We start from the raw sequence: 15771 nt of genomic DNA on the forward strand, positions 1-15771 counted from the left end.
AATGAAGGAAAAATCGATAAAAACCTAAAGAACATTGCTGCTCCCGATTCATATGCACCGACTACCAAGTCCGGATAAATATTGCCATCGAGGTCAAGACCACCGGCCACCGAAAATCCAAAGGTCTGCACCGGATTATCTAGATCCTCCGCATGGATCACCTGGGAATACTTCTCCAATACTCCAGTTCGTGAGCCGTGATAAATGTAGACGGCACCACGGCCATTCGGACCACCATAGGGTGCGCCGACGACGAAGTCACCGTAACCGTCACGGTCGATGTCCCCCAGAGAAGCCAGTGACAAGCCGAAACGTCCGCGGTTGCTTTCGCCGTCTCTGGATAACGATAAACTTTATCGTCGCGGTTCAACGAACTTGCGTGCGATGCAGGGCTCATTTAATCCTTCGGGTCAGAGTCATTAATGAACTTGAGATTAACAGAAATGTACGAGAGCCTCTGCCACTTTGTGGGAATCTTCTCCCCGTAAACATTCTACGTTAAATGTAATATACAATTGCTTCTGTTTTTTTAAGTACTTGTGAAGTTTCGCTACCTTATATCGAATTTGCGGAACTTTTCCACGCCGTCGCCCTGGTAGATAACGTAGATTCTTCCGGTCTCGATGGTCATTTCCGGATTATCCGGAACTGTGTACATGGGTGCACTGACTATCAGGTCGTCCAACCCATCTCCGTCTATATCGCCGGATGCTACGGCGTAGCCGAAATAAGCACCCATTTGTTCACCGGTAAGATTTCGAGGATTCGTCATGTTTGATGTGAAAAGTATCACCTACGATCGCAATAACACAGATGTATACATATCGCTGCTATTTAATTTTCTTTTTACCTTTGTTGCAAAATTAAGTATTTATTTATTTAAATTTGCAACGCACACTTCAAATTTAGAATGTTAGAATTGTGAGAATTATATCGAATTATATTATACTTTCCACATTTCTTAACTTTTTAAGGGAAATTATTAAATTATATTCTATATATAATTGCATAATATAATTGCATAATATTGCTAGATATTTGCATTCTTGCAAATTTGATTGAATTAATCTTAAAATATTTTTTTCAAATTGAGATTAAAAATTGAGATAAAATTTATATTTTTATTTTTATATTTTTATATTTTATTACGCACCTTGCCAAGAAGATCGGAACCACGTGGAACTCCCACAGCTGTACCACTATCGCCATTTCCAATGAAATCTCCTGTCGCGACGGAATAACCCATGTAACTGTCATCCTCTTTCGCGGGGCCTTCTTTGGTGAACATTATTCGCGATCGACTGTTCAAAGGCTGCGAAAACGCTTGTCCTATAAAACAATCCCATGATATTAATGAAAGAAATATCCCGAAAATTTCTGGATGGAGATGCAGGCGTATTCATGACCGCGGCCATAGTCGAAAATCCTTTAAAGGCTCTCGGTCTTTGCTGCAGTCAGGAAATACCTCGCACAAATTCTTTCACAAAATCTTGTGCCATAATAAAATACAATCGCGCAATTAAACGATTCGAAACCCTATCGTGCGAAGAATAATTTGATTAACAGATAGCTATGTACAAGTCGATTAAAAGAAATTTTTATTTTCTCCGCAACATTAACTTACAAAAGAAACTTTTTACATGTATACGTATATACAATATTTAACTTGATATGCAAGGCTTTGTGAAAACAACATGTGCTAAACATGGGAATGACAAGCTTCTCTATCATTAATCTAGCATTTGTGTTTTCGCTATTAATGTCAAGCAGTCGCCACTATGTAGCAACGTTGGCGCAAACTCTCTGCAACCGATTAAAGGTTTATTATAGCTTTCTAATTGGATATCCGGATTTTACTGCGGCTCTTGCTGCATCTGTAGCTTGCTGAAGCTGAAAAAGCGGGCCCGCACCTGTTAGAAATCACCCACCACTTATCTGGCAGTAATTGAAAAAAGAATTTAGGAGAATTATTGAGTTTTATTCGTCGGAAAAACAAAGCACAGAATCATTTTTTATAATAATTGTTAAATAATTGTTAAAAATTTGTAATATTTGTTAAATTTTCATTTGCATTTAATCTATTATACATGAAGTAAGAAATGTACAAGAGAGAATCTGAATTATCCCAATCACATATAGAGAATGATTGGGTAGTTAACGGAATCCTTTTCAATACTATTTTCAAGTTTCAACGGGCTGATTATTTCAACGTGATTATTCATCAATTTTAATTACATGATTAATAACAAGCGTCATGTTAAGCACGATGACAAATGATTAGAGTTACTGCCAAGCAAGTGTGAAGAGGGTGGAAAATATTCTCTCGTGTTACTTCGTATCTCCTCTCCGAGGACGCTTTCCTGCGATTAACGGGAATTATTATCGTCGGCCTTTACTTCAGTTTCCGCAGTCGCGGAAAAAGCCGACAAGCAAAACACGTAGTTAATTTGGCATGTAAGAAATCGTCAATATGAGAGAATAGTAGGCTTATTAGAAATGGGGGGGGGGGCAAGAAGGTGAAGATGGACGGTATTTTAGTTACGGGGGTCCTGCAAATATACGCGATACCTGATGCTTCGGCTTCGGTGACTAACATCGTTGCTACAAACTTCATTCTCATGGCGGTGGCGATCGAATATATCTGACCTGTATTAAAGGAAATTCCCCTCAGAATTATTAGTTAGATCTATTAATCGCACGCTCTCTCTAATCGCTAATCAACATCCGCTCCTCCGTTCTCGTTCAGTCGCACCACGTCGTTGATTAGATAATTTTTATTGAAAAAAAGAAAAAAATAATATACAAATATACATCGATGTTAATTTGAAAGAAAGATTCTTGGTCAGTATTCACATACATCCTAAGATATATACGGGTGTTATTATATGAATTAACATTTGATCAAAAACCTTACCTTGCCAATACCAACTGCCCGGCGCTCCTATAAAGAGTCTTTCGCCATTCTGCAAATAAATAGAAAAGTGTCAGCGCAAACTTCTTTTTTTATTCTAAATTATAAGAGATTTTGAAAACATTCTCATTTTTCATCGTCATTTATGAAGTGAAAATTTATAATTTTTATTTATTTTTTGTATCATTTTCGATTATTCTTATATATATATTTTTTTTGAGGATAAATTTCGCAAAACAAAAAAGCAATAAACGATTACACGCATAATCTTCAAAACGAAAATTTAATATTTTTTTAAATTTATAAGATAATATCGCAGATAAGAGAGGGAAGGGTTCATGCACGAGCCCGACATGCGATAAATCAACCGCTCGTATATGCAAACCGTACATTTGCTGCACGCGTTTGCACACAACGCGTCACGCATATTTAACGTGCGAAAAACTACAGCGACCTTCGCGATAAAGACTTGTCGGTACAAAGTACAGCGATATCTTAAACAAAAATAATTATTCGATCGAGAATGGATAGACTGATAGTATCTTAATTAAATAAATAAAAGAATATTCGCGAATTATCCGCGAATTATCTATTTTTTTTAATGATTTCCTCATAAATTTCTAAAATGCATCAGTTACACAACTTGTTATAAGTCATTAGCATTTCTAATTATTTGTATTCATAATGTATTTACACAAATTAGTTGCAAATAGTATAAGTGCAAACACATAATAAGACTTTATTATTTTAATTAAAATTCCAAGTGACTTTTGCTTTGATAGAATTTTAATTTAAAAATTAATCATAAAAATATTGATTTTATAAAATATTTCATCTTTAAATATGCTGAAAAGTCATACAAGGAATATATAATTGCGTTATATAAATTGATTAGAGTCATTATAAAACAGTAACAAACAAGTCGAAGTTAAAGAAATGTGGAATTGCAAAAATGAACTGACACAGCAAATGTAGCAAATACACTTACTAAAGGACATTTGCGTGGTATCGCGTACAGCATACATTATTTATGACTGCAATACGTAATAGAAGTAACCGTGCTTTTGTCATGCAACATTTGTCTTGCGCGTTAAATGTACGCGAATCGCAGTGGTTCGCGCCACACAAAGGCCGGTATGCGGCATGGCTCTTTGTATCCATTCAAAAATTATTAATCATTGCAAAAGGCATGCAACTGATATGCGACAGCGACAATAGCGTGTGTAGATGTCATGATTTTTTCCAAAACGTATAATAACTCGTACAACATCGGTTTCCGAGTGGAACAGTGGAAAATCGTATGTATTATTTCAACTACTATATATCCTATAATAAAGCGAGAATTTCATTTGCATTGTCTGTAATAAACATCGTATTTATTTTCCTTTGTTTTCCAAAATACGAGATATCTCTCGAAGGGAACTTATTAAAGTAACTCTCGACGAGATGAAGAAACCATCTCGAGAGGTTCACATAACGTCTCCCGCGGTGTAAGACCTCGTTGAATCGGTACGTGAGAACTCGAGTGGCTCTCGAAATTGTCGACATACTCAACGCTGTTGACCCTTTGCGCCCGTCATTCCCATGCAATGTATCGAAAGTACTTCTACAGTTAGCACTCTTGCGAAACGGATATTGTATTCAATTTTCCATAAAATACAAGTGAAATTATAGAAGTTCGTTCATTCATAGATTTACGTGGAATTCTTTTAAAATTCTATAGTATTTATTAGAACCTCAGAATCCCTCCAGAAATATTTAGAATAGTCAGATTAGAAAAATTTACAAGGCAATTTGAGGATATTAAACATTGAGAAGAGATAATTAAATAATTTTTTTGTTTAGATTTTTATATAATTATATATAGTTATATATTATATAATTATTACAAAATTTTCATGCTATTATTATTTCTATCGTAAAAGAGTAAAAATTCTCATAGTCGAGGTCGTGAACCATCGTACTTAGCCATAGATGCGTTTACGTTTTTATACATTGTAACGGTGCACTCCCACGCACCTACTTAACGGCAAATCTGAAGTAGTGAAGATTATAACGCGCATACATATTAATCGACATGAATACGATTTATATGAATGATCGTAGAAAAATCTGAATGCGCGAATACATTTCATGATACGATCGTACAACATGAATGGTAATAGATAGAAAATGGAACGGGACACATTGACTGTTTTTGCATAATTATACTATTGGATCGAATCACATGATGCCTGTATTTATTATCAAAATGCATGTCATTATTCACTAAATAATCCTGTTAAAGTTTGAAGCAAAAATTTTAAAATTTCTTACGTAGGTTTATAGAAATGGCTGCTTGTATAGGTAAATAATATATACTTTTTCATATTCGTTAATTTCATAATTTCATAATGCTATTTATGATATATTCATTTACATTATTAGATTGTGTCTTTTATTTATTATACATAATCATTTTATTGCACAATTAGTGCCAATATAATTAATTTTCCAAAAGATTAATTAATATTATAACAATTGATTTGTGATTTAAAATTTCGAATCAAAATTTTATAAAAAAAATAAGAAATCAAAATTCTTTAAAGAAAAATCGAGCTTAAATTGGTAAAAGAATTTATAGGCAAAATTAGATGTCATTTTTATAAATAAATTTCAAACAATTTTATAAGAAATTGCTAAATAATGTAAATATTAGTAAAGTTCTTTTAAAAATTCATTCGGCATTTGCCAAGGTTTCCTGCAAATATCGTTGGGATCAAAGTGTTAACTATGTAACAATGTCGTTACACTCTCTCTAGATGCACCCACGCGCGGATGCGTTCACCCACGCGAAGGATATGCTGTTACGAGGAAGTAAGATGCAATTTCTACGGATTAAATGAAAAACGAGAGAGATGCGTTATAATGCGAGTACGTTAAGAGAGTAAAAAAAAAATGCTATGCGGATGAAAGCGTGTAATACGAGATTCCCTTTTTACGCAGCGATGCACTCGTGGCATCTCTCCCTCTGCGCGACACGCGATATCTCAATTGCAATGAATAATGTTACCGGGGATTATTAGATTATGGCTTTACACATTACCGGTATACGAATATAAAATCGCATTATTAATTTCTGTAACATAAGAAATATACAGAGAAGTTAATAAGCTTTTGAAGGAATATTATGTATATGTATACACATATATGTATATATAACATATAGCAATGTATTTGTGACAATAGCAATAGTAATAAACATTATAAACAGTTTATTATAAATTCTTAAAGTTATGTAATAAAACAAATCAAATATATAAATAAAATATATAAATAAATATAAAATATTATATCAAATATATATATTTGATTTTTCATTAAAATAAATAGTATTTAATTAATTTATAATATTTATAATAGAATATTTTGTAACATTTATCTGATTTAGAATCAAAAAAGAAAGTAAATATTTTAGAGTAACTCTCTTGAATAATAATAAGAATAATAAAAAATGATAAATTGTAAAACAATAATAAAATAAATAAAACATGGAAATTAAAATAATAATTTTAAATATATATTAATGATATATATTAATAATAATTTTAATATATAGAAAATTAATTTGAAACAGATATGAATATGAAATTGATTCATTAAACAACCAACAGATTTTTTACGATTTTTAACAAAAAATAAAATTAAAAAAAAAAGAATAGAAGAGAGAAGGAAGGGTGCTGATAGATAGAAAGCGCCGTAGAAAAGCGAATAATCGTAGCGAAGGTGTGCGCTTCACGGCGAAGAGAGAGCGTGTCCAGTTTCGTTTTACTCTGCTTATCACGAGAAACGACGGCCGTTTATAAAACAATGCAACCGTAGCCGAGAGGACCCTACTAACGCGTAGGTGGCCTTCTCGCGACGTCGCACGACGCTGAACACGGAACACGGTGACAGAACGAAATGTCCGAGCCTTAAATGGCCACCTGAAACTCCTGCCGTTTGCTTTCCTCGCGGCCGCTCGCTCTTTCCCTCCGGTTTCTTCCTCGGCGAGACATCACGCGTATAATATGTATATAAATCCTACGTAGACAATGTCTCCGTGACGACGAGAAATCTCTCCCTGTGGCACCAATTTTTCGCCTCGTCAGGACATGTCGTTCTCGAGTGACGTGATAACGAACGACGCTTGTCTGCCTTTGGTTTTGCTCAACCAAGATAGCGGTGGACACAGATATCCATGAAGAAGTGATTAACACATTGATGGACAGCTACAAATATCGCTGTCATGGTAGGAAATTTATTTCGCATGATCATCATGCGATTAAATCATAGAGCGCTTAGCTTGTCTCTTCGCGTCCTGTATTGAAAATAAAAAAAATAAGACCAGCACTTTTCAACGGATATAATGCAACAATTTTTTATTATTTATTGTTGCTTGAAGAGAATTTTTACGATCTTTTGTACCATAAAAGCTTCCGAATACATAGTATCTCCATTGAATAAGTATCTCCGGTCGCGAAAATTCACTTAGTGTTACGATCACAGGACAATCCGATGCAAATGCATTGACTCGATATTGTAAATTCTCGGTTCCGGTAGAATTACTGCACGATATCGTTCGTAACACGACTGCCGGCACAATCACAGACTGTCGTTGGTTCTAATGGACTCGCGATTGCTTATCAGAATCCAGCGAAAACGTATCCGCTGCGTTCCTCCTAATCGCTGTAGCCGAACCAACATCTACAAATTTCTCGCCTTACATGAAAGCATGCACGAAAAAGATATAAGATGTAAGAGGACGTTGCTTTTTTTCATCGAGCGAGTTAATATTCTATCTGTCTCTGAGATAGTATGTCGCCTGATAGGGTATTAAGTAATGAACTGTGTTAAAGCATTCAGGATTAACTAACTTGATTAGTGAAATTAACATATCATAGTACTTGGCAAGCCGAAAAAGTGATTACTTAATACAGCTTTATACTTTCCAAGATTCCAATCCTTGTCGTGTTGCTCAGAAAAAACTCTTTGGGTTTTATGGTACCATTAGGTATCATAAGGTGCCATTAGATAAAGTGCCATTAAATATTACCTCGCCACTCTCTGCGAAGGAATTAAAAAAGGAGTGCATTTCTAAACTAATCCTATTGATATAAAAGCTTTCGAAATTTTTTAGACAAGATAGACATTTTATTCGTGTTTTAAAAATCCTATAAAAGTCCAAACAAATTTATATATATGTCTTTTCCATTTATTGTCCCGCAAATATTAATATTTGTGAATCGTGATACATCGGACCAAGCGATTCGCACGGTTCGCAAACAATGGACCCTCCTCGTCGACCAAACAATGTCAAACCGTGCGACCGAGTCACGTGCACGCCCAGGAACAATTCGCATCCTGACGTAGGATGCAACAGCCGTAACTTTCGTGTTCCGGCGCCATCCATTTCTAAACCTCTCTCACCGAGGGATGCAACGAGCCCTTCTGTTCGTGGACCTGAAGAATGCGTTTTTCGACGTGCCGAGATGTGGTCGAATCGACCGATTCGTTCGTCTTTCAGATTGCACGATTCATGCAAATAAGATAACAATGACTAATGTATTCCTCGTGTGAAAAGTAATTAGATAATTAGAATAGATAGTGAATGACAAGTTAAAAAAATACGCGTTTGTTGGAGAATTTTTATTTCTTAACATATAAATATATTTATTTCGTAAATATTCGTTAAAAATTTTTACTATATTTACTATATTTATTTTAATTATTTTTTGTTAATGTCTCAAGCAAGAAAAAAGGTTTATTAAAATCTTTTTGTATATTAAATTTTGCATTAAAATTCTACGTTGTTTTCACGCCATTTCTTGACTATCATACATTCAGCAGATTAGCCGAACAGTAGTAAGCAAATACGTGCATTTGTCGTTGAGGTTCGTGCTACACGCAAAGACAGGGGCGGGAGGATAAGGGCAAGGGAATTTACACGATGTACCCCCCATGGAGCGGCGTTCGGGTCCGATGCTTATACACGCGAAAAATTTGCAATCGAGACAATAGCGGTCTGACTGCACCCCGTCTACACGAAACACGACTGGCACGAGTATTCTGGCGCCGATCGAAAAGAATTGGGGGGCAAACGGCGGGGAAAAGGGGGAGACACACGCGGAGGCCCCTTTCGCAATTGAAATATAACCGCGCAAATATGTACGGACAGTAGAGAAAGGATGGGGTAATATAATGAAATTTATACTGATGTATGCGTGCACACACGTGTCCATAAATGTGCTACGGTTAATTGTTAGTCTTAATAAAAACTCTTGAATAGTTAATTGATCACTTAAAAAGAATTAATAATTCTAAATCTAAATTAATGAAAAATTCTTCTTGACTTTATATCTGCATATTAAAAATTATACAATAAATATTAAAAACTATACAATTTATTTTTATAATTTGTTTTTATGTTTCTCAAGAAAAATTTGCGTTATTTTAATAAAACAGAAAAAAATAAATTGCCACATTATTTAGAAGTAATTTAAATTACATTTTATTGTATTGTTTACTGTATCTATTAAAACCAAGAAAGAAATTTATGATTCTTTAACCGAATTCTTTAATCGAATAAAATCATTTCTTTCGGAAATTAAAAATTTGGTAAAGCATAAAATGATTAAATAAAAGTATTAAATTAAATTAATTTAATTAAAGTATTAAATTAAATTAATTTAAATATAGTTTTTTAGTTCAAGCAAAATTTTATTCTTGGAATAAATGTTATATTTTATTTGATAGTCTATTTATCAAAATAATTTGGAATAGAAGGTACAGAATATTCAACGTTAATTTACATTATAAAATAAAATATATATATATTAAATATTTTGGAGCGGTAACAATTTAATCGTAACACATGGTGTTTGACTTTTACGACGTATATGTGTTATTATAATAGGTACGCTCTCTCTCTCTTAATGTGTTGTCATTCACGCGATGAATGAATAATTATTGTAAATTGCAAAATTTTTATTTTAATTAATATAATATCTTCTAAATAAATTAGAATTAAAAAATTAGAAATAAAAAATAAATTAAATGAAAATGATTTCGTTTAAATTATTTTTTAATTTAAATTATTTTTTCTCATTTACTATCCAAAAAATCGTGATGATTATTTCTTAAAATGTAGACAAATAAAACGTATAAATCACGTTAAGTGATCATGCAGCATAGCTCCTCCTAAACGATTCACGTCAAATCTAATCTGGAACGATTTCTCTATGAGATTCTTAAAGTAAGAATAAGTTTGTACAAAAGAGAGAAGCTCAAGAACATATATTTCAATCGTCGAATCGCGGCTTGTTTACCATGTTGGACGGAAAGTTAATCGTATCGATTGATAATGATCGGCTATCGATCGATCTCGTCTAGATCGTCCGTCCGATAAGTCGTAGTATCAGGTACAACAACGATTGGTAGTGGCTTAAACAAGGGCGGTTTAACGCGAAGATCGATGGTCGATTCTGTTCTCGATGGCGTCGAGAAAGAGGATCTTTAAATCACGCTTCGAGATTTAGTATACTCGAGAATTCCGTGGCGAGTCGTGCTGTACAATAGCATTTGTTTCCCGAAAAGAGAACAGGGTAGACGGGCATGATTCCTCTCATTCGATGAGAAATCCAACTTTTCAATTCATCATATTTGCGTTAAAATCAACTTAATATTTCTATTTTTTTTATCGCATTTTGTTATCGCAATATCAATCACATAATAATTAAATAAAAGGACTATAAGTATTAATAAGAAGGAAAATAAATATAAGTTTATAATAGTAGTTAATTCTTATAATAGAAAAATTGTTTCCATAAAAAAATAATATTTAAAATGTCAATTTTTCTTCTCTTTGACATTTTTTATAGACATATGATGAAATATGTATGCGTTATAGATGAGACACATTACCGTATTTTAAATTTATTATTTTTGCTATCGTCAAGAAACTTCTGTCGCTTTAAAGTGAAATTGTAAGAGTAGAGCAAAAATCGATCTGAAGCAGCCGTCAAATATATCTAAAATTATCACATTTGCAGTATGCAATATAAGCAAGCATACGTGATTAGGATTGAGCGCGGGCGGATATTAACATTGAATGCTGAAACCGAGTTACGAGTCGGATACGATTCGCGACATGCATTAAACATATGCCATATAGCCGTGCAATTCTGAATTATACATCTGTGGCAAGATAACCAGCTGAATGTCCGCGGAATTGTCCTACTATTTCTTTGGCGGTGCAATCGAAGTCCTGCTGTGAGATAACTATTCTCGCATTTCTTACCGTGAAGGAAAGAGATTAGATCGTGGATTGTATGCGATTCGAAAAAAACATGGCAATAGAAATGTGTCGTGGCGCAATAATATCATTATTGTTTAAAAATTGCCATGAAAATATTTCATTCTTTGGAAGGAAAATGATTGTATTTTTAAATGTCAAACGCATAAAATGGAAACTTCACATTTTTTTCGTCAACATTCTTATTCTTTTATTTGAATTTCTGAATCAAATTTTATTTGTAAACTTATATTAAAATATTGCTCAAAAAAATAGTATTAAATTATTTTTACTTTGTGATTGCAAATTAAAGAATCTATCGTTGATGAAAAATATGCAATTTCTGCGATGCTCTTTGAATACAAACTGGAGCATCAAACTGAGCATTATTTCTAGTAAATACAGTACATTTTTTATACAAAAAAAATTCTGCAATCTATCCTGAAATTTTTGCAGAAAATTTTTAAGCGATATATAAGAATGATCATTGTGTCGATAGGTAAGAGCAGCAGCTACCGATTTGTCGGCGGCTGTTGCCGATATTTATTGCAACGTGGGTCGCGAGATGAAGTGAGCATATCAGCGCGTAGAGATTATGCAGGTGCAACAAACAACCCACGTTCGCCGGAGATGCATCTCGGGTGAAAAGCGAGCAAAAGGTGCGCGAAGACGCTTACGGTCCTGACCCATTCGGCCTCGCGATCTTTGTCGGAGAATCGGAGCCTCGGACAAGACAATCGTGTACGAGAGAGAAAGAAAGCCGCGACGATTGGCTCCGCTGCGCGGATGCACCATGCCACGAATACGAATGCCCGGACGAAGGTGCGTGAGGTAGGAATTCGCATTCCTGGCCATATTCGGCCCTCGCCAGCATCCCCTTTCTAACGCTTTCGAGACGTCGCAACCACCGAGACACGTCACGGCGTTACCATATTTACATTCCCGCGATGCGCTTTCCGTTGTCATTTAAATCGCTAACTTACATGCGGATCCTTGTATCATCTCGGAACACTGAGATTCATTTGAATATATTTTGAAATAATATAATTTCTCATGCATCAACGAAGGATGTCTAACAATAAGAATTGAATAGAAAAGTATTTGAAACTTAATTTTTTTTTTTAATTAATATTATTTTAATAATATTTTGCGTGTAAAAAATTAAACGAATAATATTATTCTCTATAAGAGTCGTGAAAAAGAAAGTTAAGTATTGTTTGACTTACTTTAGATATCGAGGCTCCTATACCAGCTTGACAAGAACCCTGCCTGTGATAGCCCCAGAATCCTAAAACGGAAACAGACAATTATATTTCATTCTTCACTCTTTCGAACATCAAGCATCATATCTCAATAATACAATTTAAATAAATCTTTCTCTTTTCACAATTTTCACATAATAATTCATAATATTTTCTAATTATTGAATAAAAATAAGAAATCAAAAACACATAATACGACATACAATTACAATATTTTTCACTGTAAAAATATAAATATTTATTTCATAATTAAACACTAATAAAACCTAAATAAGATTATAAAAATATTAATAAAAATTATTAATAAAAATTAAATAAAATAAAAGTATTAATAAAAAGTATTAACAAAAACTATTAATAAAAATTAAATAAAATTATAAAAGTATTCAATTTCTGATTAAATAAGAGAAACCATAATGATATTTTTTTGTAAACACAATTTTTTTAAAGCAAAATTGTCTCAAAATTGTTAAAAATTTTTTAAAAGAGAATCATTATTATTACTTAAATTAGTTCGAACACTTTGTAGCTGTAACACGGATATGAGGAAGTCTCGCGTTCGTCTTCTCGTCGTGAGATGTATATGCATATGTTCCTGGAGTTTCACGCGTTATCTATTACGAAATGGTATCGCCTTAAAGGCTCTGCACGAGCAAAAGTAGTGCGTATTTGTACGCGTCATTAAACCCAGATTGATCTTTCGTGACGCCTTCGCCATTCGTTTTCTTCATCCGAATAATCGAGGCGAAAGTGCAAGCTGCATGTTTTATCACGGATTATCATGAATAGCGCCATCCGGGAAATGGTCATCGAGTATCTATGTTCGTTAACTAGATAACGCGACGGCACTTTTTGATACAGACAGTAATAAAAACAGGGAGGTCCGTGAAATTAATGGTAATTTTACCGAAATTCTTTTGGTTCGAGTGTGAACCTGTATGCATTTTTTATTTCAACATTTATTTACATACGTTAAAACGGAATTGATTATTAGCGCGATAACGCAACGAACTTTGCTAAAAGGAATTCCGTGCTAGGGAAGATTTAATATAGTTGATGAATTATATGCGGAATGTAACATAAGCTTATAAAATTAAAGAGAAAATTGCGTGTTATCTTGATTAATAAAACACTTTAAGAAGAGAAATTAAGTTATTGTTCTTAGAGCAATCATACTAACAATAAGTATAAATGAGAGAAGATTACATTCGACATACAATAATGGAGTCATCTCGTAGAAATACGATTATCTATGCGCAGATTAATGATGTTCAATCTTTTTCAATTTATTCTTTTTGGAAGATAAAATCTTTGCCTTTCTAGTATTCATAACTTATCGCTATCAATAATTATATTATTAATATTATTGTATCATCAGCATATGCAACAAATAAGCAAGAATCATCAAAAGATAGTAGAGGAATTTCATTCACTTAAATGTAATCACGATGATATAATTGCTATCATTAATCGACGCACATAACTATGCATGATATAAATTTTTGTTAATTAAAGTATAAATCTACGCAATTAACATAAATTTTTGGATAACTCGATCTAATGAGAAATATCAAATATTTATTTATATGAATAATTCGCGATCACACGGAAAAGAAAATTATTTAAAGCCCGAATAATCAATTTCATATACATATTTTTCCATCCGTTGATTAACTTTTAAATTACCAAGTCTTACAATTAGATCGACTTTATGGTAAAAGCGTTACTGCAAAGCGAAGAAACACGCAAGATATTGCGGAAGTCGGCCGTTGAACGCGTCAGTCCAGCAATTAATCGCCAATGATAACTGCAAGTAGCAAATTATCGGGCCAAAGCCGACAGAAGCCGACTGACAGGGTCAGTGCCATTCCGACGCGACTGCTGCAACGAACTGCATTACTCTCGCAAGAAAACGCGCGCAAGTATGTGAGAATATCCGGTGCATCGTCCCGTAGGACTCGGCCTTCTTCAAATACATACGCATGCACATACATATGCACGTTATGAACGTTGCGACAGCAACAGCGGGGCCCCTCGACAGCCGATCGTTCACTTTAGACGAGCTGTCAGTCACGCAATTACATCAATCCGGTCGTCTTCGTCGATCCGGCTGCATCGCGCAACGGAAAAAGCAGATATAAAACGAGCGATCGGCGGACATGTTCGATGACATTGTGTGTTTCGGCATATTGTTGAAACATACAGCGATGAATCCGTAAACTGATGAAAGTTCCAAGTCCCCGCAATCGTCCATAAATCCCGCAAAATAATCTTGCTCAGAGATATAATTGAGCAGATTTTTTATTTAATTAATTTAATTAATTTTAATTAATTTTATTCCATCTTTTGAGTCTCTATTTTTTTTTTAAATTCAGAAACTGTCATTAAATGATAAAAAATATTAAAATAAATCTTTTTTCATCTTGTAAGAAACCAATGAACATCATAGAGTGTCTATCAAATAGAGTGAAAATCGGCTAATTTTTAAATACGTCGATAAGAATCATTATCGGCGAATTGGTATAATAAATCATCCGAAGAGTAACAACGGATTCGACGCGCTCGACCGCGATATCGTCGATGGTCGATCTATTTATAATCCGTCTCTTCTTCGCGCCTTGGAAGGATGCTATTCTCGTCGGTATAAGAGACCATTCCCCGCTCTCAAACTCGAGTCGACACCAACGACAAGTGGAAGAGAGAAACTTTTTCATCATCTAACAAGGAAAGTTGCTCTCGCGCAACCGTTCCTTTCTGGTTTGATGAACTTTGGATCTATCATGGAGTAATTCAAAATAAAAGATGTGTCCTCTCTTTCACCAGTTTTCATTTAAACAACGATTTGAAGCTAAAAAATACAAAAAACAAAAGATTTTAAAGAATATAATCTTTTTTTTGGTCACGAATTATGATTTTGAAGCGTCTAATAAAGAAATCAGAGCATTGCAGGAGACAAGCTCGAGTTGTATGACCGACCCTTAATCGAGTTACAAGGAATGAATGGAACTACTGTAATTCTTATTTCACGTGCGTGTGTGCGTGCACGATTACATATCCTCAATATGCATCACTTGTTTTATTTCGAAATAAGGTGACCGCGTTTACAGTAAAAATATATATCCTCCTATTGATTTCTACATCAATTTATTAATTAGATTATACAATCTTACATCACATAATTAATTTTCTATATTTTACGATATAATCAATAGCCAAGATTAATCACTGTTGCATGACGTTCAAAATTTATACCGGTAATCCAAACGGGATATCTTTTTCCAAACAAA

At 33.9% G+C, this 15771-nt stretch overlaps 1 protein-coding gene across 2 annotated transcripts in view; it reads right to left on the reverse strand.

Moving 5' to 3' along the window:
* The window catches only part of If (integrin subunit alpha inflated), a 60778-nt gene that overhangs the window by 5670 nt on the left and 39337 nt on the right, over nucleotides 1–15771 (reverse strand). Inside the window, exons 6-11 of one of the 2 annotated variants that reach the window (XM_083084834.1) lie at nucleotides 12449–12510; nucleotides 2915–2963; nucleotides 2569–2646; nucleotides 1154–1329; nucleotides 555–793; nucleotides 25–336 (exon numbers count right to left, since the gene is read on the reverse strand). In XM_083084834.1, coding sequence (XP_082940960.1) covers nucleotides 25–336; nucleotides 555–793; nucleotides 1154–1329; nucleotides 2569–2646; nucleotides 2915–2963; nucleotides 12449–12510 — 916 coding nt within the window. The remainder of the gene's footprint in view (nucleotides 1–24; nucleotides 337–554; nucleotides 794–1153; nucleotides 1330–2568; nucleotides 2647–2914; nucleotides 2964–12448; nucleotides 12511–15771) is intronic. The other variant, XM_083084835.1, reaches the window with a different exon arrangement.

The sequence above is a fragment of the Camponotus vicinus genome, unplaced genomic scaffold, assembly GCF_025532165.1.
Source record: "Camponotus vicinus isolate PSW18456_S1 unplaced genomic scaffold, iyCamVici1.0 SCAF_12, whole genome shotgun sequence".
In the NCBI taxonomy this organism is placed as follows: Eukaryota; Metazoa; Arthropoda; class Insecta; order Hymenoptera; family Formicidae; genus Camponotus; species Camponotus vicinus.